This window comes from Dreissena polymorpha, unplaced genomic scaffold, assembly GCF_020536995.1.
Source record: "Dreissena polymorpha isolate Duluth1 unplaced genomic scaffold, UMN_Dpol_1.0 chrUn008, whole genome shotgun sequence".
Lineage (NCBI taxonomy): Eukaryota > Metazoa > Mollusca > Bivalvia > Myida > Dreissenidae > Dreissena > Dreissena polymorpha.
Genome location: NW_026273322.1, coordinates 58,164 through 86,133, shown reverse-complemented (window position 1 = coordinate 86,133; position 27,970 = coordinate 58,164). Strand labels below are relative to the sequence as shown.

Below are 27,970 nucleotides of genomic sequence, written 5' to 3'. Positions count from 1 at the left end.
TTGCGAACGTTCTTATCAAGCTCTTTGTCGAAACGAGTAGTGCGGGTTTCGCGTAGCCCGTTCAACAAGTCATGCGTGTCTTAAATTTCAAAGAATAACGGCATGGACTCGTTCCGAATCTTTTAACCTATATAAACCAGACATACGCACCATGTGTAGCTATTAGCCGTTGTAGATACGGCAAAGAGCAATGGATTTATTATTGTTGTTGATTTTATGTGCGAGCGCCTCTGGTGTGCAGAGGTAAATGAACAGAAATGTGTGTTTTTGTGAAATCTTGAAGCATAACTTTATATTGAATATTGATTGCGTAAATAATCAATAGGCAATTACCGAAGTCTACAATTTAATGAAAGCGTGTTATGAAAAAATGTAATGAGTATATCACGTATCTTGTGGAAATACATTTTTGGCACCAATCAGTTGAAAGCCAAACAAAGTATATTTAAATACAAACAGTATATTTATACGTCTATAAACGAATTAAATATCAAAAGCAATTGTCACATAAAAATGCTTTCAATTTAACAAGGGGCATTACAAAAACTCTACATGATCAGCGTTACACTTTTCACTTTCCTAAAAACTGTACATGTTTATAAATATCAACATTTTACTTCAAATCATTTTACTTCAAATATTAGTATACAAGCAATAAAGGAACCTCAGATTTTTTTTATAAAAGAGAACATTTCTAAATTATAAAAATAAGTATAAGATTAGATTTATTATATAAGAACTATATTGTTTTGGAGTCCCTCTAGAGGAACATGTTAATGAAGCTAAAGTAATGAACATGTATTTTGTTGAGAAAGTATACATGTATCGTTCAATAAGATGCGCTAATTCATTTTCAGAAATTACCACTATGTAATTGCACCAAACGTTATTCGCCTTGACAGTCAAGAGAAAGTCCTGGTTGGAATATTAGGCGGTAACCGAACTCAAGAACTTCAGGTAAGCGTTCTATAAAATAGCTAACGTTTTTTTTTCACGTATCATTTGGAAATATATTTAAGCCACACACAAGTCGAAAAGTAAAACAAAGTTAATTAAACGAAAACCATTTGATTTTTGAAATTGCACAAATTACAGTATTAATTGGATACTATATTAAACACATATTATGTTATTAAACTGTGTCAAGCAAGCGAATGTATGCGTATGTAGTACGTTTATCAATAGAAAAATATGCAAAACATTTTGTATTGGTTTTAACACAAGTTTATAGATGTTTCCAAAAGAATATCTTAAAATTGTTAATTATCACTGCCTTAAGCGCATTAAAAATAAATATGATTATCATGGATGTGATTGCTATACAATGTGAATATCAGATCGTGTGTAATTTTTTCCCACACAATATTGAAAAACAGTTTTTTATCCTATTACAAGATGAAAATCGAAAGTATTACAACGTTCGTATAAACTTGGGATCTATACTATCGCTTTTTTAGATCACACTTGGGTTTTCCCAATAATTGGAGTATCTGTGTTTGTCAACTTCTGGAGAACAAAATCACAAAAATGCGATATTTGATAATAATTTATAGAAAAAGGGAAGAAATAATGGGATAAATAGAATAATATGTGAGTTTTGGATTAATGTCAAGTTTATCATGCTCGGCGCGAACCATGTTGGCGCTCGGCAAGCTACGCGCAACCATGGTTCTAAGCCTCGCATGATAAACTTGATATTTATCCAAAACTCACTTATATTCTCTATATTCCTGATGCATATGTTGATTACTTATAAGATGTTTTTGTTAAGTTAACTCACAGTAGTTAAATGATTGATAATGTTATGTAGCGTTCGAGCACATTCACTTCATAATGCGGAAAAATGTGTTATGTAGTTCTAAATCATACATTTAAGAGTAGTCTTACAATGGTAATGGTTGTGTTAGAAATTGCGAATTATTATAAAAAGAAACTGAATACCCTGCTTTCATTACTGAATGTTTCACACGGTAGTAGTTTGTTCGCAGAGGAATTTCATAAGCTAAAAAACCTGGAATTTGTTATCGTTTTTCTGAGAATTGTTCATGAGATAACATAGATTACAGCTCTAAATTTAGCTTATCGCATGAAATTATCGAAAAATAACACCAATATTACAACACTTGTCATATATCTACTTGTATAATGTTGTTTAACTCGTAATTCCCTAATTTCTAAAAACCCAACCAAACATCTGTTATGAATGCAAACACTACGCAAACACAAACAATTTGCGAAACACTACTTTTATGTCGATTCCATTCTGGGAACGATCTTGAAAACTAAGGGACCAATTGCAATGCATATGCAGTATTTATATATTAATATAAAAAGTTTAAACATACCATTCAGACACGGAAATGTAGCGTATGTTTCAACGTATTACACACGGAGAACACATAATTGTATGCGAAGTTTTATCTCTTGTATTTTAGATATGGTTCGAGTATTTAGATCAACAATTACTGCGACAGTCAGTCTGGATATATAGCCCGGGTACACATGTTCATAGAAGATAATATTTATATGTGTTTATAGAAATAATTTAAAGTATACATGATGAATTTTTTTTTTTTGCTTTCACCAATAAGCAATAATTTATTTATTTGGAGTACTATTTATTCTTACAATATTTCTATACAATTCCATGCTATTCATTTTCCATTTTATATAACGATAATTTAATGGTTTGTGTTATGTTTCAATTTTTATAGCACCTATACTATTCATAATAATATTAATAACTGTATAACATGTTGTCATATTTTAGAAACTCCAGTTCTGGTCACTTTCAATGTCACCGCAAATAAACTTTTCGCAAATGTAGGAGATGAAATTAAAAAACGATTTAAGCAAAAGACAATTCGGCTTGTATGTCAGGATAATTTCAATAACAAGCAAAGCCAGGACGTTCCTCTCAGCTTCAAATCCGGCTACCTGATCGTGCAGACTGATAAGCCCTTGTACAACCCAACGGAAACAGGTACATCTTTATCTTTTCCAGAGCAAACAGGTACATATTGATGCTACCCACAGCAAACAAGTAAAGTTTGTTGTTACCCAGAGAAAATAGGTATAGACTTGAAGTTACCCAGAGAAAAGAGGTACAACTTGTTGTTACCTAGCGAAAACAGGTACAGGCTTGACGTAACCCAAAGCAAAGAGGTACAACTTGATGTAAAATTTCGCAAACAGGTGCAGCTTGATATAAACCGGAGCAAATAGGCACAATTTGATGTAACACAGAGCAAACAGGTACAACTGAATGTAACCCAGAGCAAACACGTACAAGTTGACGTCACACAGAGCAAACTGGTTCAACTTAATGTAAAAAAGAGCAAACATGTACAGCTTAATGTAACAAAGAGCAACAATGACAGGTTGATGCAACCCAAAGCAAAGAGGTACAACTTGATGAAATCAAGAGCAGACCGGTATAGCTTGATTTTACCCCGATAACAAAGGCACAGCTTGAAATTACCACGAGCACACAGGTACAGCTTGATGTAACCCTGACCAAACAGGTACTGCTTGATGTAACCACGAGCAAACAGGTACAGCTTGATGTAACCACGAGTACACAGTTACAGCTTGATGTAACCCTAATCAAAAAGGTACAGCTTGATGTAACCACGAGCAAACAGGTACAGATTGATGTTACCACAAGCAAATAGGTAGGCTTAATGTAAGTAGAACAAGCAGGTAGAACTGGATATAACAAAGAGCAAACATGTACAGCTTGATGTATCAAAGAGCACACAGGTACAGCTTGGTGAAAAAACGTTCAAACAGTAAAAGTTTGATATACAAAGAGCAAACAGGTACACGTTCATGTAACCTAGAGCAAACAGGTACAGCTTGATTTAACAAGGAGAAAAAAGGTACAGCTTGTTGTTACCCAGGGCAACAGGTACAGCTTTATGTACCAAAGATAGATGTAATAAAGAGCACATTCATCAGGAGGTTGTAGCATATGTTTTTGTATGCTCATACAAAATAATCATTTATTAAAATTAATGAAAGCGAGCAGATATTGGTTCACATATAAATGCATGCACAAACTTCAGTATGTGTATTTAGACATATCCAAAAAATAGTTATTGTCTTTTATTGTATTATCTTCCTTTTTTCATTATAAATAGGATGACAAGTTATAAAAATAATATTGTTTGCCAATAGTTATTAAATGCACACGATTAGTATCAATTGTATCTTTTACACAAATTTATTTCAAGTGAACGTTCGAGTGTTGGCTATGGATGAAGATATGAAACCTGTCAAGAACAAGTACCTGGAAATCGATCTGATTGTGAGTAGTTCCATAAACATCGCTGTTTTTGTAACTAAATACAACCCGACATGACATTTATACTTCTAATTGGTTTTGAATTGCAGGGTGTTCAATGTTTTAAAGTAATTTGGAGCAATTTAGGAAAATATCATAATATAAAGCTTGAAGATGAGTTACGTTTTCAGTTGTAGTTAAAACTTATTATAATATCTTCATGATGCCAGACTTGTATATATTTACATCCTCGTCCGTAGCTGGTTCATGATTTGATTTTTGTACAAAATTAAAAGTAAACTGTGTGTACCCTAACTTATTGTTGATGTATAGACAAAATACACATAAGTTTGTAGCTTGTGAAAATAGAACTAACATTAAAACCACAATACCACAATCTTTCGTACATTATCAACATTGTTATAACACCTTACCAATGCATTACATCTCATTTAAACATGTATCGTAGAACCCTTTTTCCTTAATACATATACATTTAAGAAAAACAATGGATCGCTTATTTAGTTTCTTCACACTATAAGAATATTTTATTTCTGCGATTTTGAAAGAAATCACAATCACTAGTAAATATCAATAACAATCACATGTTACTGTGGTGGTTTTTTATTCAAAGGCATGTATCAATACAATTTAAGATATAACTGAGATAATACATGAAAAAGAATGATTACCAATGAAAAATTCTCAAATGCCCACTTTGACACTAACCTTGATTTAAAATATACATTTTCTCAAGTGAAATGATGCAAACATTTCATTCGTAATAATTTCCAGTATACCGTGATTGCAGTTAGTTGTTTTTACAATTGCTTTGCACTGAAATGAGTTTTGCTTTGAAAAAGGAAATAGTATGTCAATAGTATAAGTCATTGGTATGATAAAAACAGGCCAGACCAAGGAAAAATAGTTTTGCATCTAGTCTCTTTTCTTATGTTTTAGTTATGCCCACAGTATTTGTATGAATCATATATTGTCTCAATTTGACGATGCATAGCCTTTAATTATGTATACAAACCTAAATAAACGGGCGTAGAGACATGATGGACGAACGGTAAACCTATAGCCCTCTACGTGGAACCAGTCAGGAAGCTCACAAGCTTATAAACTATGCAACCATATTCAAAGCATTAAGTTCGACTACCTCCCATGTGCGTTGTTCGAACACGCATACCCATACGCATATGTTGTTTTATCGTACTAAATCTCGAAATGCATCACCATCAATGCTTTTTAATTTTTAGTAGAAATTAACAATTGTGTCTATATTTGGAAATACTATTATTTCAATACGAGATTTCAAATTTCCTTTTTTATACTTCCAATCCATTTGAATAAATTAACACATGTGTAATTATTTTATTGCAAAACGGGTTTATTGCAAAGCGGTTTGTTATGAAAATTTCAAATTGCAATTAGACACTCCTAACCCGTTTTTCAATAAAATTATTGCAAATCGGGTTTATTGCAAAACGGGTTGTTATAAAAATATCAAATTGCAATAAGACACTATAAGCCGTTGTGCAATAAAATTATTGCATTTCTCGGTGTTGTGCAATTAAGTATTTCATTGGTTGAAATCACTTTCTACCCCAATTCGGTGTTGTTGTATCACATTTACTCATGAAATTGATCACTTGAACTGCCTTTTTTTGTTGGTCGAATCTTACACCTCGTTCTTATTTTGAAAAAAAAATCAATATAAACAACATTTTAGACTTTTTTTAGAAAAGTTTCAAATCAATTGGAATGAATTAGTACATGTTTTAGTGCAAAACGAGTTTATTGCGAAACGGGCTTTTATTTCTTTTTTTACATCGCATTAAGACACTGCAATCCGTTTTGCAATAATATTATTGGATTTCTGGGTTAAATTCGCATAATCATGAAAGTGTTAAGATCACTGTTTATATTCTGTGTTTGTTTATCACATCTACTCATGGAATTGGTCATTTTCAATGCCATGTGTAATGAGTTTATTGCAAAATGAATTTAGTGCACAACGGTTTGTTATAAAAAAAATGCACATTGCAATATAACACTGCAACCCGTTTTGCAATAAAATTATGCACTTCTGGGTATTCTTTACTTACTTACCAAATTGGTGAACATCACTTCATATAAACATTAACCCTTGTTTTATTATATTTACGTTAGAGACGACCTTAAAACTTTCTTTATACCTTTTCAAATCAATATGAAACAATTAGTATATATGTGATGATTTTATTGCGAAACGTGTTGTAACTCAAAATTCACATTGCAATAAGACATTTCAACGCGTTTTTTTTTCCAGAAATTATTGCATTTTTGCGGTATCTTAACTTTAATACAAAATTGTTTGAAATCACTTTCGATACACATTCTGTGTTGTTTTATCGTATAAAATTTCGAAATTCATCGCCTTCCATGCATGTTAAGTCTTAACTCACAGTTTTGTCTTTATTTTATAACAATTTTATTTAAATACAACACTTGAAACTCCTTTTGAACTCTTCCAATCCATTTAAATTAATTAAAACAGGAGTGATGATTTGATTGCATAACGGGTTTATTGCAAAACGGGTTATTATTAAATTTTCACATTGCAATAAGACACTCCAACCCGTTTTGCAATAAGACACTTCAACCCGTTTTGCAATAAATTTATTGCAAAACGGGTGTATTGCCAAACGGGTTGTTGTAAAAAAAAATCAAATTGCAATAAGACGCTCCAACCCGTTGTGCAATAAATTTATTGCAAAACGGGTTTATTGCAAAACGGGTTCCTACAGAGCTGTATTATTATTTATTTGTTTTATATTTTAATTCTTCAATGACACAAGCCAAATACATTGTAAACACTTTTGTTCAATGCTATATAGAATCCATCAAATATGGCTGTCGGCAGGCAGCAAGTTCGACCCGGAAGATCTATCAACGGTTTCTATAGGTGTCATTTCGAGCTTCCGCCTTCTCCAGAAATAGGAACATGGACTATCAAAGCAAAATTTGAAGACATGGTTAGTGCTTAATGTTTTTCTATGACGGGAAATTTAAGCCAATAAAACTAGCGAATTAACATGTACGTGATTAGATAGTTGAACTATGCATATATCGTATGCATGTTTTTACTTTTAAAGATAAAAACATTATCAACAAATAGTATATAATAAGATTTAAAAAAAAATTGATTAAATGAAATTTTGTCAAAATATCATTATAATGAGTCTCTTTATAAAATTGAATTTTAACATTTTTCTAGTTGGAGACGTACTCTATTGCCCCGATTGACATACGCGAATTTGGTAAGTCTCATACAAATTATAAAAAATGTAAGTTAACTGTTTTTTTAACAAATCGAAATATTAAATATAATAGTAAAATTGGTTAGAGCGTAACTTTAAGCTTACATTTTTATCATGCAATAGCCAGTGGTTCATTTTTAGTTAAACGGCATAGACATTTGCCGTCAAAATATTTCTTGTGTAGTAAATGTCTTGAGTTTATTGCTTGCTGTGTTAGAAATGTTCGATATCTTAGCCGTTTCGTTAATACAAAGGAAATACTAAACAGGAAAACAAGGGATTATTATTATATTAAAAAAACATGGGTTTTAAATTAAAATTGTAGACACATTTTAATACCGATAATTTATCAGACCTTTTGCACTGAAATGCTACTTATAGATTTTTTGTAGACCGTCGTAAATTTGACACTTAAATGGGACAAAATATTTGCTTACTTGCACATGTCTTTAATCAAATACATATCAATCATTACCAATACTTTGGAATTCCTTAGCCTTGTGTATGTTTACATGTTTTGATAATGCCTCTTGGTTAAACTGTTTTATTTTACACCTTACAGTACTTCCAACGTTTGGCATACATATTCAGACGACACCTTCTTATATTTTGCCTACGGATGATACTGTATATGTCACGATTACTGCAATGTGAGTATTTAAATAACACCTTTAATTAGAACAATGATAGTTTGTTAAGTTTGCTTGTTTTGGTATAAGTGGTATCTTTAGTTTAGTCTATGTTTTAACGAAATTTAAAATACGCAGAGACGCCATGTCACATATAACGAAATGTGCAAGGTCACGTGCCAAATTAGGGCTTAATTGAGCTCATCTGGACTGTAACTTCAATATTCAATATGCCATTCTTATTTTACGCAAATTTGCGCCTTGAGAATATTGTGTGTAGAGTGTGAAACATGTTTCCCACATTCCTATTTTGAAGACACCTTTCTGGGTTAAACAGCATACTCGGGTTCATTAACAACTCGTCCATGTATACCTTAATAATTCAAGAAACGTTAAGTACTACTACTGTTTGCCAACGTAGGTACGTGTACGGAAAGGCGGTTGATGGTACTGCTCGACTTCACTTCGACATTCGGAGGGAAGGTGATAAATCCAACCTTAAGAAGATATTCACCATGTCAAACGTAGAGCAGGTAAACACGTGAGATTCACACGCCACAGTAAAGTGTCTTTTAAAACTGCTTATGTACTACAAACAAGAGGAACTATTACTTCGCTAAAGTCGAATGATTTCTTATAACGTATGATAGAAATGGATGGATATGTCTCAATAAAAGATAATCAAAACGTTTCATTAGCGCAACACGCTTTGCGATTTGTTCTTACGAAACAATGAAAAATATGTTTAACACGATTGCTCACGCTGTCACACAAGCGATCATTCGTTTTAGCTTAGAAGAAGCGGCAAAGCACATTTTACCATTAACATCAAGAAGTTAAAAGCGAACAAAGGTGGCAGCTTTCCAGCAGGTGGTGTCTTAGAGCTTTCGGCCACAGTTCATGAGTCGGCAACGGGCAAAGAAGAATCAAAATTTGACGACTCCGTTAAGTTTGTGAATGCCCCATTTAGATTCGATTTATCCAGATCCAAGACTACATTTCGAAGAGGTTCCAATTACCTTCTGCAGGTGTGTATAAGAAACAACATTATACACCTTACACGATGTTTTATCACTAAAATTAAACAATGGAAAATACCTTTCAGAACAGAACTTCGGTTTAAAAAATATATATTCGTCTATTGTTGGATACTGGCCACACAAAATGTTTCAGCAACATATGTTTCCATATTTGAAAACAATAACTACAAATCAACCATTAAAACGATCCTATCTAGCTTGTTTTCACCTTCATCACGATAACCGATTTTAAAGGATGACGTGGGGATTAAACGGTCCGATATTAGCAATACTTCAAAACAGCGTCAATAGATTATCACACATCGAATGCAAAATATAATATAAACACATGCACAAAGACAATAAATAATATCAAATGGTCAATAATACGTCAATAATATGACCGTCATTAGAAAGTGAAATAGTTGTATCATTGCAAGTTAAGACGTCGTTTGTTTGCAGGTGTATGCATTTTACGTGAATGGAAAAAAGGCCGCGAATACAATGTTTAACGTAGAAGTGTACCATGCCACTCGAATGGTACATTCACTAAACCGAACTACAGACAGTTCCGGTAAATCTTTAGATGTTTTAGAATCTGCTGTATTTGCGAATCCCGGCACCTACACTCTTAAGGTAAGTGTAGTGTCGCCCATGTCCGTGATAATAGTAGATGGCATTACGAACAGAGTCTATAAAATGTCTTGATGAATAGTTAGCAACAATTCAATTTTTTAGCTCATCTATTTTTTGAAAAACAATTATGAGCTATTGTCATCACCTTGGCGTTGGCGTCGGCGTCGGCGATGGCGTCCGGTTAAGTTTTGCGTTTAGGTCCAGTTTTCTCAGAAATTCTCAATGCTATTGCATTCAAACTTGGTACACTTACTAACTATCATGAGGGGAATAGGCAGGCAAAGTTAGATAACTCTGGCGTGCATTTTGACAGAATTATGTGCCCTTTTTATACTTGGAAAATTGAAAATTTTGGTTAAGTTTTGTGTTTAGGTCCATTTTATTCATTAAGTATCAAAGCTATTGCTTTCATACTTTCAACACTTACTAACTATCATAAGGGGACTGTGCAGGCAAAGTTATGTAACTCTGACTGGCATTTTGACAGAATTATGGCCCTTTTTATACTTAGAAAATAGAAAATTTGGTTATTTTTTGTGTTTAGGTTCACTTTATTCCTACAGTTTCAAAGCTATTGCTTTCATACTTGCAACACTTATTTACTATCATAAGGGGACTGTGCAGGCAACGTTATGCAACTCTTACTGGCATTTGGACGGAATTATGGGCCCTTTATACTTAGAAAATTGAAAATTTTGTTAAGTTTTGTGTTTTGGTCCATTTTACCCCTTAAGTATCATAGATATTGCTTTCATACGTGGAACACTCGCAAACTATCATAAGGGTACAGTAAAAGGACAAGTTGCATAACTCTGGTTGTCATTTTTACGGAATTATGGCCCTTTTTTGACTTAGTAACTTTGAATATATGGTTTAATTTTGTGTTTCGATCCGCTTTACTTCTTAAGTATCAAGGCTATTGCTTTCAAACTTCAAATACTTTCATGCTATCATGAGGGTACTGTACCTGACAAGTTGAATTTTACCTTGACCTTTGAATGACCTTGCCTCTCAAGGTCAAATTATTAAACTTTGCTAAAATTGTCATAACTTCTTTATTTATGATTAGATTTGATTGATAGTTAGACAAAACTACTCTTACCTGACATACCACAATAGACTCCACCCCACCCATCCTAATTTTTTTTTGAAACGATTATAAAACACAAATATTATTTTTATTATTTTATGTTTGAAATACCATCCAACCATCGCACCCAAGAATCCCCCCCCCCCCCCGATTTTTTTTTTTGCATTTTTTTCGCATTTTTGGAAGATAATGTAATAAATGTCCACACCCCCACACTATACACCCTCTTCACTCCACCCCTCCTTCCTTTGTGATTGAAATTGAGAGTCCCTTCACCTTTAAAAAGAAAAAAGATGAGCGGTCTGCACCCGCAAGGCGGTGCTCTTGTTTTTAATGTCTCTTTATAAAAAAATGATAATGTTAATTATCTTTTTGCAAACTTGACCGAATAGTTTATGGAACAAAATCGAGTGAAGAAGAACGAAACTTGACCAAATACGATATTTCGTTCTTACATATTTATCTGATTTTGCTGACTATGATGATAAAATTCTGACTTTTTGTATGTTTTTTTCACATTATCGTGATACAATTAGGTTTTAAAACGGTAAACTTCTATTTAAGGAAGAAACTGACCGGAAACGGACATACATTTTAACTAAAAGCTTTTAAGGGTTGTTGGATAGTATAAATTCCTATTCGTTATTGTCTTTTTTTAAACAGGTGTTTACTCCTGGCTTTAGCAACTATCGTGAGCAGTTACAATTGCAGCATTATACCGGTGACACAACAAACAATATTGTCGTCGAGAAAGTCGATTTGGTATATGCTTACATGATTTCTTTTATACAATTTTAAAGCTTAACTTGAAAAAAGGTACTAAAGAAGGGAACACATCTATAAATGTGTCCTCTAAAACGTTTTAAGTTAGTTATTGTGTTTGTACGTATGAACTTTTACTCATATGAACTGGCGTGTTTGCTCCTACATATAGTCGGTGATTATTCTCGTCTTTTTGAAAGAGAAATACGAATTATGTTGATTATAAATACGTTTATTTATTTTGATTAAAATGAACTTCATACATCAACATCCACGCGCGTTAAATAAGTATATTATTTGCAGGAAGGACACCCATTCATGAGAGCAACCACAAATATCCAGTTGTTTGACGACTATACAGGGATAATATTCGTGGTAATTATGACATCCTCGCGTTCAACATTTTTGCACTTGTCGTTGGTATCACATTCGTAATACCTGAGTCTTATTGGTCATCGCAGGTAGGTAAGCCATGAAAAAAAACGACGATTATCGCCGAGTACTTATTGTATTCGTGTTGCGCGTGGTACGGTGCATTACGATTAACCAGTGACCTGTTATTATGTGTGCCATAACTTTCACACATGTTTATATCCAATACTTTGCTATTATTGCAACGACTCAGCATTTTAAGCGCAACTGAATTTGTTGTTAGAATAAATGAAGCGTTTTGACGACAACACAGACATTTCAAATTCACTGTCAATATTTTATGATATAACATGTGTTGTTCTTTTTTGTGAGTCTAAAATGCACCACATTTGATTATCAAAAAATTTGATGTTGAGTGTTATTCATTTCTTTAGCAGAAAAGTGTGACTTTAAAGTTGAATCCGAATATTATGACGTACCTCCAAACTCCTAGAAATTATATCAGGTACCTTTGTATACGATGTGTATCTGCGTAACAGTTTAAATAAAACGTACGAGTATAAAACGCCGATTACATAAATTTATATTCAGGTATTTGCTAGAGGAAAGATTGTATATCATGCATACAGACCAGCTGCCATGCAGCTATCGATACCACTGAATGAAGATATCATTGCGAAACTGGCTCCTGTTGGCAGAATTGTAGCCTTCTATGTCGATAAAAGGACTAACACGGTTGTCGCTGACTCGTTGTCATTCTACATTGAATCCGATCAGCGCAAAAATAAGGTGACGTTTTATGTATTCGTATTGGGTTTCCACCAAACTAACCCATTAAAACTTCTTTGCTTGCGAGTTGATTGTGAGCCTTTTATCTATATTTGTAAAACAATACTTTGTTTGCACATGCGGCGTTTTGGATCGTTCGTACCCTAGTTACGCTAGGAAAACCTATTTTATTATGTTTTGAATTTTAAATTGAACTTTATAATATAAGTATAGAAACTATGCAGTACATTTAATCAGAGTTGAATATTCTGGGAAAGTCTAAATGCAATAACGTTGTTTGAAAGTTAAAAAATAAATGAACATAAAATTAAGACAGTGTTAATGTGCAGCGTATGGGGAATGTCGAAATTGCCTTCTTATTTGTATATTATTTTCAACTATTTGCTTACACACCACATACTTTATACAAGTGTATGCTATTTTAATCATTGTATTGTTATAATTATGTTAAATCCCATATTGTTTAATATGTATGACATGGTTATAAACGTTTTCAAACAAGTAACTAAAACATTAAATACATCATACATTTATAAATATATTAACATATGTGTTAATCCTTCGAGATCAGCTGAAAATTGAACAACCAAAACTGCAAGTCTTTCCTGGAGAGGTGTTAGAATTATCGGTTTTTGGACCATCGGGCATGTGGGTCGGCTTTAACGTTATCGACAAGGCGTTACTGCTTCTTAACAGCGATAAAACATTGACACACGACAAGGTATCAACTGTATATTGCTATATTGTGCTTTATACACGATAATACAAGGAATGGGATTTCCTTCATTGCAATTATATTCAATTTGTTTTCTTGATGTCTGCGGTTGAGCGAGGCGTGGTTTTAACAACAAGAATATATAAACACATTTATGTTCTTTTTATGGTAAATACAGTTGTTTAAGACCGTCGTTTGATGGTTTAACGACGTAAATAATGAGTAAATATTTAACCCATCTCAATGAAGCATTTAACATTTAAAGGATTGACTCAGTCAATCTGTATAATGTTAGTTTGTTTAAGCATATTATACAGGTTTTAAGTTCAAACGCAGTAAGTAAGGCAAGTAACAAAAGTATGTTTCTACCGCTTACCGTAGGGCTTTTACGCAACTGTTGAAGAAATTGAGCTGATTTGTATGGCACCCATAATGTCGAATATAACAGTCGGACTGTCCCTTCGTCTATCCGTCCGTAATTTTATTGTCTGGACTATTTTTTCAAAATGCTTTTATATTTTGACATGCAAGCAGTAATCAACTATCAATTGTAGAGTGATGAACATTTTTTTTATATTTCTGTTTTAATTAACACGTGGTTAAACTTTTTAATGCATAGTTTGTATGTGTGTTTGAGTTTCATGTCGTTTACATATGTTTCGTAGCCTTAGTTCATCATCAGGTTTCTACAATCTCATATATTTTAAATTAACAGCTGTTTAGGAAATGGTTTTCCAACGGTTACGATGTTTGCATTTAAATCGATATATGAATGCATCAATATATTTTCTTGACAATTAGTCAGAAATTTACAAATTATCAAACAGCAAAGTTAAATCTGACCATTATTTACCTTTACGTGATAATACAGGTTTGAAATTGTTGGTCAGGTGGATTTAATCATTTCGGGATTGTAACTGAAAACGGATAAACATTAAATGTTGGATTATTCCAATAACGTTAACAACCTTCTTGTAGGTTTCAAAGCATCTAATGCTGTCGGAGTTTTGCATTTTTAAACTTAAAACTATGCAAAAAGATTGTTTCAAGATGTTTATTCAACTTACATCTTACTAATCAAATAAATTCATGCAGTCCTGTGTAAATGTACTAAGCGTTTGTTTTTTATTTCTCGTTAACGCCACGCCAGCAGGTTATAACTGCTATACAAATCTGATGTTTATGAATTCGATTCCCTGCCATACACATTGTTTGATGATTGGTAATCTAAAGAATGTTGCAAACATTCTCCTCCTAGCTCTGATTCATGTAATGCTGTTGTCATTTTATGGCATAAGCATGGGCTCAGCGTAATGAAGAACATACCTATACTGAGCATAGAGAAAGTTTGCGTGGGTTAAACTCCGTCATGATATTACTGAAATACAGCTGAACGGCGTAACAACCCAAACAATTACAAACAGATTTTCGACGCTGCTGTTCTCTTGCAACGTCTAGAAACATTTCTATTTCATAGGAAGTGAATTGATTGGTAATTGTTCTTGTTTGCGTGTTGTTTTATTGTTTATAGTTTATATAAAGCTAATATACAAACTCGGCGATGGTGAAACACTATTCAAATGAAGATGTTTTAATGAGTGTAATTAATGTTTTATAGCTTCTTAAAGAGATGGGAAATCACGACCTTGGTTGTGGAGCGGGTTCCGGAACAACAACGGAGGAAATACTCAAGGCACAGCACATATACATTAAACATAAGTAGTAACCTAAAAACTGTGTATTATGACTTATTTTAATACCTGTACTGTAATGCATTTTTTGTTGATGGGCAACAATTATAAAAGAATGAAAACTATATAATATATGATATTTATTAGTTAAATACCGCTTAACATTCTTACTGGAAACGACCTGCGTGGCAAATAAATGGTTTCTCTTTCCAGAGAATGATCTAACGTTACAAAAAACGAATGAGAACTAGAGAATATTTGTTCATATCAGTGTAAGATCGTTTGTTAATTCACAGGTGAACATAAAAAATATATTTTCCCGAGTGGCGATATTATTTTTCTATGATCACGAGTGAAATAACAAATGATCTTACACTGATATGATCAAATTTTCTGTTTCTGTTATGCCCCTTTTTCAAGAAAATAATGAACAGCTGTTTCCCTTTCGCTGAAAATGTGTCCTTTCTCGGAGTTTCTTCCGTGGCGTGCCTCAATACATTTTAAAGCACAAAATGACGTCATTAGTGTGACGAAATGACGTCATTATACCAGCGGAATTCTCCAGTTAAATTCTTGTACAATGTAAATATACGGTGAAAAGCATAAAATAAAAAGAAAATGTGTTGGATTCGGTGGAATGTCGATTTTAATTAACTCGTGATCATTGAAAAAATATTTATATATAATTATTTATGATAATCTAAAAATAAAAAAGGAGTTCCGAAAATGTGTTCTTTTCACCGGTAAAAGTAACAATTTGTTCTTTTCACTGCTGTTATTTCACTGCAGAAATGTCATATTTTATCATTAGGGATATAATATATACGTTTCCTCTGTTCGTGGAACTGTTCACTATTATCGCTAAAAGTATATTTATCTAACTATGTCTGAAGCTTTCACTAGGTCTACTTATAGGTTTGATGGTTTTTCATATGCTTAATTATGCTACATTTTCAAAAGAATTGGATTTATAGCATCAAAAAGAATCGCTCGATACCGTGTCGCATTGCTGAGGCAGTGATATCATCCATAAAAAACGAATAAGAATATAAGCTGATGCTTTAAATAAGCCTGCAGTTAATTTTGATCACCTACTTTGGCGTAATAAGTGCTCTCATGAATATCATTAACTGATGAGTTCGATGGAAAGCAAGTAATTGAATTTTTACAATAGCAATCTTGAATGGCCTCATCGATATATTTACCAATCATATTATTGCTAGTTCGCTCTCTCTGTTCATTTTACAGAACGCGGGTGTCACCCTTCTAATAAGCTCGGGCACACTCAACAAGGATCGTCTACGACGCCATTCTGAAAGCTGTATGGGGATGAAACGTCGTCGACGCTCTTTGACTGGTTGTGTATTTTATTTCGTAATCGGATATAACTAAACAGTGCTTTAATAATCTGTATCGTTGTTAAGTTTTTTTATTGTATCAAAACTGTCTGACAGGCATGATTTTGCTATCTTATTAGCATGTGTTCTAATTCAAAGCAAAGTGTACTAAACTATTCTCGGTTTATTTTAGAACACCAGTTAGCTAGTGGTCGATCAGTGTTTGACTCTCAGACCCAATATCAAATGGATATTGACAGACTTCGAGACTTCGGTATTCGCAGAATAAACGTTCGACGGCGATTTGATACTTCCCACTTTTTTGAGGAGAAAATGATAAGGTATATTCTGATGTTATGAAGATTTTATAAATGGGACCTATTACGTGTCATTTATAAATACTGTAGTAAACTTTATCAGTTTTGTATATACAAATGATGAAGCTATTTTTTCAGGCAAATTCATATTATTTAAAGAATTTATAATGTTGGCTTGTAAAGAAACAATTTCGTTTAGAATGATTTACTTGCTTACGTGATCGTATATAGGTATCGCATTCCATTATAAATGCTTAACTTGTTTATTGTATTAAAAATTCAGTGGCAGCAACTTCACGCTTATAAAATTCAAAGACTCTATAACGGAGTGGACAATTCAAGCGATTGGTAAATATAAATGCAATTACTTAAATAACAATACCAAACTCAGATATTGCCTGTTTTTAAGTTTTAGCAACTATTGTATTGAACTGTTTCATGGTTTACTCAATGATCTAATTTTGTTATGCTCTATCACATGTTAAAACTTGTAAAACAGACCGTTTTAAAACATTTGTGTTTATAGCGCAGTATATTAAAGTGCGTTGATGATATCTTTGATACCTATATGTCTATCATATTTACTTTTTTTAAACATGAGAACACTTCAATTATTTCTCTTTGATTTGAATTCCCAACTAAATATGCCAAAATAATTGACTCTTATGAGGACCATATTTCGAAAGGTGTAAGGTTATGTGTGCGTTTATGTGCTGTCATCGCAATGAACAAAAGACGTTGCACATACATAGTTTAATACATGATGGTTACATGATAGTGTTCTCGTCTGGCATGTCACATAGATCGTTTTCAGTCTTACATTTGTATTCAATATAGGCATCTCGGAGGACGACGGACCGTATATCGCTGATTCAAAAGATGTAAAAACTTTCAGAGACTTCTTTGTTCAGGTTGATCTGCCATACAAAGCGACTCGGAAAGAAATGTTCAATGTCAAAGTGACTGTGTGTAATTATATGAAAACTGAACAGACTGTAAGTATTTTATTACGCATGTGAAATGCAATATTCAATGCGGGGAATCACGTGGTCAGAATAAAGAAAAAAGGCCGCCGATGCCTCGATAAGATCGAGAAATCGAGTATTCAAAAAGGTACATCTACCTTATTACTTTCTTGTTTTTAATCAGATGACGCCTATCATAGGGACAGCCGGAATCTGTTTCAGCGAGCATCAACCGTTTTCCTCTGGTTGGTCTGAGTGTGGAGATAAGTCATGGAATATTTCGCAATTTGTTTCCAATGCTAAATCATATTCATACTTCATGTTCTGGTCACAAACTGTATAGTAATGGGCTAAAATGTCTTTGTGTGTACTTGTCGCTTTAGCATGAGAAATTGTTATGAAAACAATGAAAACAATTGAACATGAACTAAAATGACAATATCCTGAAGGGACTTCTTCAAGCAAAAAACAGCAATCCAAGCCATAACAAAAAGCAGCTACACCGAAACAGGCCAGCAATTAAAGCCCTATTGAAAATAAAATTTTGATGATCCAGATAGCCAATATCGTATACAAAACTAACATTTACAGTGCCTTTACATTAGATATGTATCGCTACATGTACCAGAACATGCCAATGCGTGGTTGTTTTAGACTTATTGGGCGGAGAAAACGGTGTTCATTGACATGTGCGTGCTCAATATCAGGTTATTCAAGAAGTTGTCCGTGTATAAGGGCCATGTGGGTGCTGAATATAAATCATCAAAACCAATTGAAACTCAGCGTTACCTTGAAAATATCGCCATGAGCAATCGATTTATCCATTTTTTGTCAACCAAAATGCCTTCACATTAACAACTGGTACTGAAACAGTGCTAATTAGTGTGAAAACAGTGATAGTATTGTTAGTCCGTGTTCAATTTCAATTGTCGGTTCAGGAAATCGCGAAATATCCCATGACTTATCTCCACACTCAGACCAACCAGAGGAAAACGGTTGATACTCGCTAAAACCGCTTCCGGCTCGCCCTATAATAGGCGTAATCCGATTAAAACCAAGAAAGCAATAGGGAAGATGTACCTGTTTGAAAGCTTGTTTACTCCATCGAATCGAGGCATCGGCGGCCATTTTTTTTCTCAAGTCTGACCACGTGATTCCCCGCATTGATATTAAGGAATGCCTATCTACCGATATCGTTACTTAGTATTGTTTGTATAAATGTGGGCAGATATTATCAATGTCAATATAAACATAATGTGACATCCAATCGGATGAATATGTAAGGTTATATGAAAATCTGCATATGAATGCATATACAAATCAGACACATTTATAGATGAGCAAGAGGTTGAGTGTAGGAATTGGAACCGATATTCAATCAAGAAAATATGCTTATTCATTTCTTATAAATGCACACGTTTCACTCTGGATACCTGTGTATTGTTCAAAGGAAACATAATGAAAGCAGACATATAAACTAACAGTTTTCAAATAAACAAAATCAGTTTCAAAACGAAATATTATATATGATATATCAGATACTAAAGCTGTTAAACCACGATCGTGTCATATCAAAGCAAATTGTTGACGGGTATTCACTGTATAATCATATTGTATGTATTCACCACGAATAATATATGTTCCTGAATAACTGTTTGAATCAAGTTTGTAAGGCTACTTGCTTGATATAAAATCAACACTTATGATTACAATGAAAACAAAACGTTGCAAAAACTAGTATTGATCGTTCACAAGAATCGATTCCAGCTATAATTATTGTTTGTATATTGAATGGTGTAAATAGTGTCCTGTAGTGTACATGCAATTAGTACTTTGCTTTAAGTAAACGTAAACCGAAGATTAAAATAATATGCACCTTATAATTGTCATAAGATTTGTCCACATATATTATATTTGAATACTGATCTTCTTTCCAGGCACGCGTGTACTTGAAAGGCGTTGACAAGGTTTGTTACGGCACAACTCCTGGACAGAATTCACCACCACAGACTCTAACGCTGGTTAGTACATTCCATTTTAATATATGACTGTTATTTAACATGTAATGTAATGGATAATTGCACAGTTTGCTATTACGTCATAATCACATATTAATGTTCTTCTCTTAAATGTCTAAATGAGACGGAAGTCCAAATGAATGCATGCTAAAGTGCATTTAAGGTTATTATGAAAGTTATTTGGCTTAAAATGACTTTAACTTTACACGAAATGAAGTTTTAGTCAATTAAGACACTAATCTAGCATATTTGAACTAAATTGTTAATATAATCGCCACTTAAATTATAATTCGTAAGCCCCTTAAACGTATTTTAGATGGTTTAAATCCCGATCGACAAGGATAAATGAGCATTCGCTTGCAACGTTTGACTGAAATATGATAACACGTTCATTATTGGTGGGCTGTCCTAGTGGCATAAATGTTACTCTTTCATATACCCCAACTTAATGTGCCATAAAACAGAAAATATTCACAGTGCAATACGGGTTCCACAATGACAAAAACATTTCTTGTGTTGCCATCGTTGTCTGTATGTGCACGATATTTGTAGTCTCCTTTTTAAAACAAACACCGAAATCATAAATAAATTAACAAATACCTACTAGTTGTGCAAGAAAGGGCTATTGCTCAATGAAATTAATGCTATTTATTATTATGAAAAATGTTTATGTTGTTTAGCCTCCGAACAGCGCAAAATCCCTGTCGTTTGGAGCTATAGCGCTTCAAGAAGGTAATTATCCTATAACGGTATCGGCGCTGGTAGTCAACGATGATCAACCATATGTGGATGTTTTGGAAAAACAGTTATACGTTGTGGTAATATGCTAATGTAGTTAAATGACAATGTTTATAATTGCCTAAAACATTGATATTTGTATCTTATATGTGTCTGCCATTGAAACTTATACTTAAATTTTCACACTGTTCGTTAACAAAAATCGAGTTACTTTAAAGTTGTGTGCAATGATTCTAAACAAGAATGTAATTTTGCTGTTTTATCCTTTATTATGTGTTCCATAATCCTGTAAAATACATTTGAGCCTACACCATGACATAAGCGTTCATCCCTGTCATGCCGTTTTATTGGTAGAATTGTGTAACTTTTCAAATGTTACAAATATTAAGTTGTAAGTTGTAAGATAACATTTAGGGTATACGGTTCAGGTGCAGTAGTCACAAACCCAATCTTATTGCAGCGCGTTTCTTTTGTAAAATGTTGTAAGGCATTGTAAGATAACCGTGTACATTTTTTTACGAAATGTTAACTTATAATAACATGCTAACTTGATTTATTAATGTATTACTAACTTTATGAAATACGCAATAGCCAATGTATTTTAGAGTTCAATTTTGTGTGAGAATTAGTCCAAATGGATGTTCGTTAAACTGTTGTCAATGATGCTGTAACTTGTGAGATTTAGTGAATGAGCTTATTATGTTTTATAGAACGAGGGGTTTCAGGAGCGGAAAACGATCACAGTATGCCTCGATCCTGCTAATGAATCACAAAGTTGCATAAACAGTCCCGGAGTCACGAGACATCGTAAAATACAACATTCACTATAATTTTACAATAATTATCATATTCATTCATTCATACATATGCATTACTAATAACACTGTTTCGGTTTTTACCAAAGTTATTTGTTCTTGGGCAGGATTTGTGTTATTTATATATACATTTATAACGCATACAATTATAAAATAACCATCGACAACAGGCGGTATTTGTCAACGTGTGCATATGACATTTATATATCTGCTTTATATCATTTGTTTTATTATTTATGTAAAACCGAACACGTTTGAAAAACAAAAACGTGAAACGTACGGAATTTTTTTTACTTCTGTTGAAATATACCCAATGATGTATGTATTACAGAGCCGACATTTAGTCGTAACAGACCGTCGATTATGATGACCGTTGAATTAACACTCCCCGAATCGGCATTACGAGGATCAGGATCGGCAAACGCATATCTTTCAAGTAAAAAACATTATGACTGCAGCGCCGCTTTCAATTTCTTCGTACCAGTCTATTTCACACGTCCTCGTTATAAACATGTGCAGTTGGATTGATAACAAGAAACTTTCTAAAATGAAAAATAATATCTTAACAAATGTTAAATATGGATTTGATATTGATGATACCAAAACACTACACTAAATTTGACATATTTTTCATCAACACTTATATATGATCATTTAAAAAAATATTTATATGAAAAAAAGCAAGTGCATACAATGGGTGGTGATTTGCTGAGTGAATGACCATATAAAATAGCTGCTTGTGATTTGAGCTTCTTTATTAACAAGCACACTAAATAGGTCATTATGATGTAACCAAAGCCTTGTTTAATTTTATAAAGGCCGAGTTTGTACGAGAAGATATTAAAGGCTTATAAACAAATGTACATACTTAAAGCGTATAACTCTTCATGTATCAACCGGAACGATAATTAATTGTTTTATTCGTATACTTTTCTGCTGTACGTATCATCCAAATCACATAAACTCATTTCAACCAACATAATAAATAATAAATACGAAACATTGTCCCCACACTAATTCTTCTTAAGAATGACCAATGTGTTGTTGTATGTTCATAATCAGACCCACGTTATCAATTGTTACACTCATGTTTTGATAATTTTATATTTACGAGCAGCTTGCAGTGCAAGAAACTACATTCCCGAAGTTGACCTGGAAACTACGATAGAGAGCGGTGACGGACAACGGTTTATACGTTATCGAATAAGCAATCAAAATACCGTTCTGAATGCATTATTTCCAGTAGGTATATCTTTTCAACCATTCCTCTGCTTGAATGAGCAAACAGTGTAGTAACGTTTGTGTATAACATGCATTAAATATCATACCTACTTGCCCAGTGTCTTTCTGTGCGCACAGGTACATTAATTATATTGTAAGCTACATGATTCGTGGTTGCATATTGACTACACATTCTTTGCATTATGTACATGCAATTGAAGACACATACACCGGCTTAGGTTTTACTGGTGAACAATAGGCTCACAATGTATATAGTTGTTGTTTGAATTCATCATCAACAAATCAACATGAAGCAAATGAATTGATTGCCATCCTTAAAGGGATCTTTTCACGCTTTGGTAAATTGACAAAATTGAAAAAAGTTGTTTCAGATTCGTAAGTTTTCGTTTTAGTTATGATATTTGTGAGGAAACAGTAATACTGAACATTAACCATGCTCTAATATAGCCATTATATGCATCTTTTGATGATTTTAAAACCTAAAAATTATAAAGCGTTGCAACGCGAAACGATTGAATAATTTGGAGAGTTCTGTTTTTGTCGTTAAATTTTGTGAAACTACAAAGATTGCTTATATAAGGTATAAAATACGTCACGAATGTGTACTCGGCGGAATAGCTCAGTAGGCTAGAGCGTTTTTACTTCAGGACTCTGGCAGGACTCCAGGGGTCACTGGTTCGAAACCTGCTCCGGGCAATGTTCTTTTCCTTTTTTAAATTTTTTTCTTGCTTTTTTACTGGAGCTTTTACGATCCAATGTTTACATTTATCAATATAAAGCATTTAATGAATAAGTTAAAAAAATGCCAAAATCTGTGAAAAGGCCCCTTTAAATGACATATTATTGTGAGCGTTAATGTGGTTAACACTACATACCTTTAGATGAAAGTTCCGAACGGCGACAAGCTAAAAGTAACAGTAACGGGCGTTGGAACAGGTATTTTAAAAATAGACCTATTCTACAGACGACTGGCGAATAAAGAAGAGATTTGTCCCTTTGAAATCAGCCGAATCAAAATCAAAGAAGTAATCACAGAGATTGCTGATAATCAAGAGATTCGCCTTCTTGATACACCAAGGTAAATTGTTTGTTGCTGCATGTCACTTCAAATACACTTGGCATGAAATATATACCACATAAAGTTTACATATATTTAGACAGAAAAGTAAGTAATAAATCGTTGTGAAACATTACTATTAACGGATGTCGTACACTTTAGACCATGCGATGTGTGCGGGTATTGTCCGGAATCGGAGCCAGTCCATGGTAACATTAGTCTGCCTCGAAAACGGCAAAAACGTCAGGTGCAAGAGGAACGTCCACATCTAAAATGTGTTGAGTTCAGTGTTAGGTAAATGGATCATCACTTGCATTATTATGACGTCATCTCTGGTTGGTAACGGTAGTATATATAAAGTTAAATAAATTATGACTTTTTCAAACTTATCACAGCAGTGTTCAGCTTTCGAGAAAATTTGCGCTGTTTTTCTGTATGTGCTTTTGATGTTCAGGCGATACAGGTTTAATGCTAGCATGCAAGTTATAATCTATACATATTATACGCATGTTCAAATCTGAATGATATATGACGTCGTGCTTTGTTTGTTTTAATTATAGAACTAAGTCGCCAAGTTATGAGGCGGGAATGGCGATTGTAGAGGTCAATTTAGAAACGGGAATGAGCGTTGTGGAATCAGATCTGAAGGTTCGAGCCACTGTACCAAACATGAACGTTTCATTACATACATTGAATAATATGTATATATCATATTACGTGGTTATTGAGCATTTGACTTGAGTTATTCACATATCAAGATAATTTGAGTACAAGAATTAACACGAAATTTATAATGTCAGGTAAGCAATGTTTTATGGCATAAAGAAAATTGACAAAGCAGTTCGATATTTAAAGTTTCTATAACGCTCAAAATCAACGAAAATTTCGTAAAGTATTTCGTAAAATAAAGTTAACACCTAAACAATCAGTGTTCTTTATAGCAATAGCCACAATTTCAACGCTAGATGTGGTATGATTACATAGATTTGTGTAGATACAAAATGCTCGTTTTTATTTATTTGTGACACAATTAATTCCATTTTAATTTCCCGCGAATATATCTATTCATACGACAGATGAACACCGTGTTAGTGTTCATGTGTCGTATGAATAGATATCGTTGCGGAAAAATAAAATGGAATTAAACATGCAAAATAATAATAAAAACGAGCATTTTGTATCTGCAAACATCTATTTTACCAGACCACATATGGCGTTGAAATTTCGACAATTGCCATAAGGAACACTGATTTTTTATTGGTTAAGTTCATTTTACGAAACATTGTACGAAAATATCGTTGATTTTGAGTAGTAATGTTACTCTAAATAATATGGACTCATTTTAAGGAAGATGCTAATGATTAAAAAAAAAAATAACTGCGTATTTTCGTGGTTCGATGTGAAGTTTTGCGTCTGGGTGCGTAAGCAACTTACCCACATCGTTATAAATGCATTTTGTTTGTCGAAATATCTTGTTAATATATTTAAACTGGCACTATTTATATCTGTATCAACTATGTGCATATGGTTTTATCAGATTTTACAGAGAAATTACACCGTGTTTCCCTTATATGAAATGCCAACAGACGGGAAAGGATTCATCATATTTTACCTTTCAAAGGTATGCAATGAATTTTATACACCAAAGTGTATATTGTCAAAGTAATTATTAAAGAGCGTAGTAGAGTAAAGCGGTTTTTTAATTTAGATTTTGTTATTATGTAATAAAACATTTAAGCATGTAGTACAATTGGCAAGAACTCTTTTATGGCTATATTTACATTCATGTCGATACTCGATTTATATAATAGGTATGTAACAGCGCAATCAGTGTGTCAATATACTCTATAAAGACAACAGCATATATTTATTCGAACAGGTAACGTCCCGTCCGATAAACATCATCTTTCGGCTTAAGGATGATTTTTCAGGAAATGAACCGACACGTCAGGAGGCATCAGTTCGAGTCTACGACTATTACAATCCAGGTATATGTTTTCTAATATGTTTGGCGTTCTCCGTACAGATCAGATACAAAACGGCTTCTCGCCCCTTTTCGTCTTCCTTTAAGTATAATGACCTTTCAATTGGCTTCATTTGTAGATTGGTATTAGTCTTTGATCCGATAAGAATCTGAATTCAATGATCCCATGATCGGGCAAATACTTATAAGAACATATTTTCCAGAGGTTTGTGTTTGTCGAAAGAAGACCTAACTTTTTTCGGAGGTATTAAAGAGAACACATTAATCTCCTCTTTCATTTTATATATTTCATAAATCATTATTACAATAACTAAGAACACTGAGTATAAAGCCAGTAAACATTTGTTTCAGAGAAGTCCTGTATAACACAGTATAGTATCAACCCTAACAAAGCGTATCCAGTTGCCATACCATGTGAAGGTGGTGAACAGTGCAAATGTGTTCAAAGTAAGCGATGATATCACCATACATTCTAAATGAAATTATTTTGGATCGTTGCTATATAATAAAGACCAATTGTAAAATTATTATAACTAACAAGTTCGAGAAGTACCGTTTTTTCATTTATATTAGTAAAAACGAAAGAACGGTACTGTAGAATTGAACAAATCCCGTTGATAGGTGAAATATTTTCCTTGCGTTCTAATCCAAGTTGAACCATGGATCTTAACCAATTTGTTAATCGTTTTTTTTTTCATTGACCATACATATGACCGCTAGATAAATATTTATGTTTAAACGTGGGATTGTTGATATTTGTTTAAATAGTTGTATATCCTTCGGAAAACAAACATTCGAGTTGCCGATAAAAGAGTGTTTACCTCACAGGTCAGTGTCCTCAGCCTGTTGATGACGAACTGTTCCGAATGGCATCAGCCTTAGCCAACGAACAAAATGCCGTAAAAAAGCGCACTCTTCCAAGTCCCATTGACAAGCTAATGGAATATGCGTGTAACTTCGAAAAGGCCAACTACGGTATGATTTAGTTTTTTTCGCATTACACGAGTCAATTATGTTAGTATAATGTTCAGTGTTGTCAGCATTTCATAATTTCATTTATATATAATATACAAATTATTGTCACCGCAACATAACTGTGCTTGATATTTCTATTATTCCAGATTCGCTTGTGGTGCGATCAAATCTTACCTGATCAACATTGCTATATAAATGAAGAAACTTGTATTTCCGTTAAGCTTAACCTAAATTAATCGAAATACATGTTTTGAAATTATGCATAAATGCACATATAAAAGCGTGTTTAAACACATTTTATAAGTTGTTGATATTTAAAAAAAATCAAAATTGCATGATTATTTTAATTGAAAGCATCATAGTAGTATACAAATAATGTTAAAAGCATCGCGAAAAAAAGGTGTGTCACACTCAAAAAACATAAATCACATTTGACTGTGTGCATCTTAATATTGGCGATTTTTGTTGCTGACATCAGTAGTCTAACCACCGACTGTTAGGGTAGCAATGGCTGTTTCAGACTTCTCTCACGAGTTTCAGAACATAGCAAAAACATACTTCATAAACATCACCAATCATGTTTTGCACCTGTTTATGTTGGTGCATTTTTTTAAACATAATCTGAGTTAAAGCACCAATAAAAAACGCTCAAACGTGTTTGTATGAGTCGTTTCACATTTTGCATTAAAAATGTTATCAGATAGAGTGATACAGAATTATGAAGAGAATAAGGCTTTTGTGGAAGTGTGACTGTTTCAAAGAGGAATTTAACACATGTGTATTTTGTAAAATGTGCGCCAACATATTTTAAACCTATTAAATGTTGACTGTTAAATGCATAGAATTCTTAAAATAGATTTTTGTTTCTCATTATTAACATTCCTACGTTTTGTTTTACAGTTGTCTACGTTACGATTATGGCAATTGCCAACGACACCCAAAGGAACGTCAGATTTGCCAGCTCGACCGTTAAAAATGTTCTTCTACAAGGTGATTTGTTCTATCCCGTTGCCTAATTACAATTCACAAAACCATTCTCTGTTCAATTTCCTATGATTGTAAAATAGTATATGTACATATTTTTGGTTTGCAGTTATTTATACCGTGCGGGTTGTTGTTATACCCATTATAATCATGTATGTCCCAGTGTGTGTTTTACTTGATCATACCATTATGGTACGGTTCTTGTTTAAGAGTTAGAATTTACGTCAATGCAACAACATCATGGA

General features: G+C 33.2%; 1 protein-coding gene across 1 annotated transcript; it reads left to right on the top strand.

Annotated features, from left to right (window-relative positions):
• LOC127863419 (complement C4-B-like) lies at positions 1–27,757 on the top strand. Its single transcript, XM_052402939.1, has 33 exons — positions 1–243; positions 858–957; positions 2,436–2,496; positions 2,771–2,983; positions 4,236–4,309; positions 7,168–7,305; positions 7,548–7,590; positions 8,153–8,240; positions 8,641–8,752; positions 9,011–9,247; positions 9,701–9,874; positions 11,628–11,726; positions 12,030–12,101; positions 12,690–12,887; positions 13,459–13,608; positions 15,221–15,295; positions 16,542–16,650; positions 16,824–16,971; positions 17,231–17,295; positions 17,785–17,942; positions 19,850–19,933; positions 20,611–20,748; positions 21,379–21,475; positions 21,815–21,919; positions 22,601–22,725; positions 23,607–23,803; positions 23,945–24,076; positions 24,343–24,430; positions 25,320–25,403; positions 25,662–25,770; positions 26,118–26,213; positions 26,595–26,741; positions 27,642–27,757. The coding sequence occupies exons 1-33, from the start codon at positions 191–193 to the stop codon at positions 27,755–27,757; spliced, it is 3,885 nt and encodes a 1,294-aa protein (XP_052258899.1). The 5' UTR covers positions 1–190.
• The last annotated feature ends 213 nt before the right edge of the window (positions 27,758–27,970 follow it).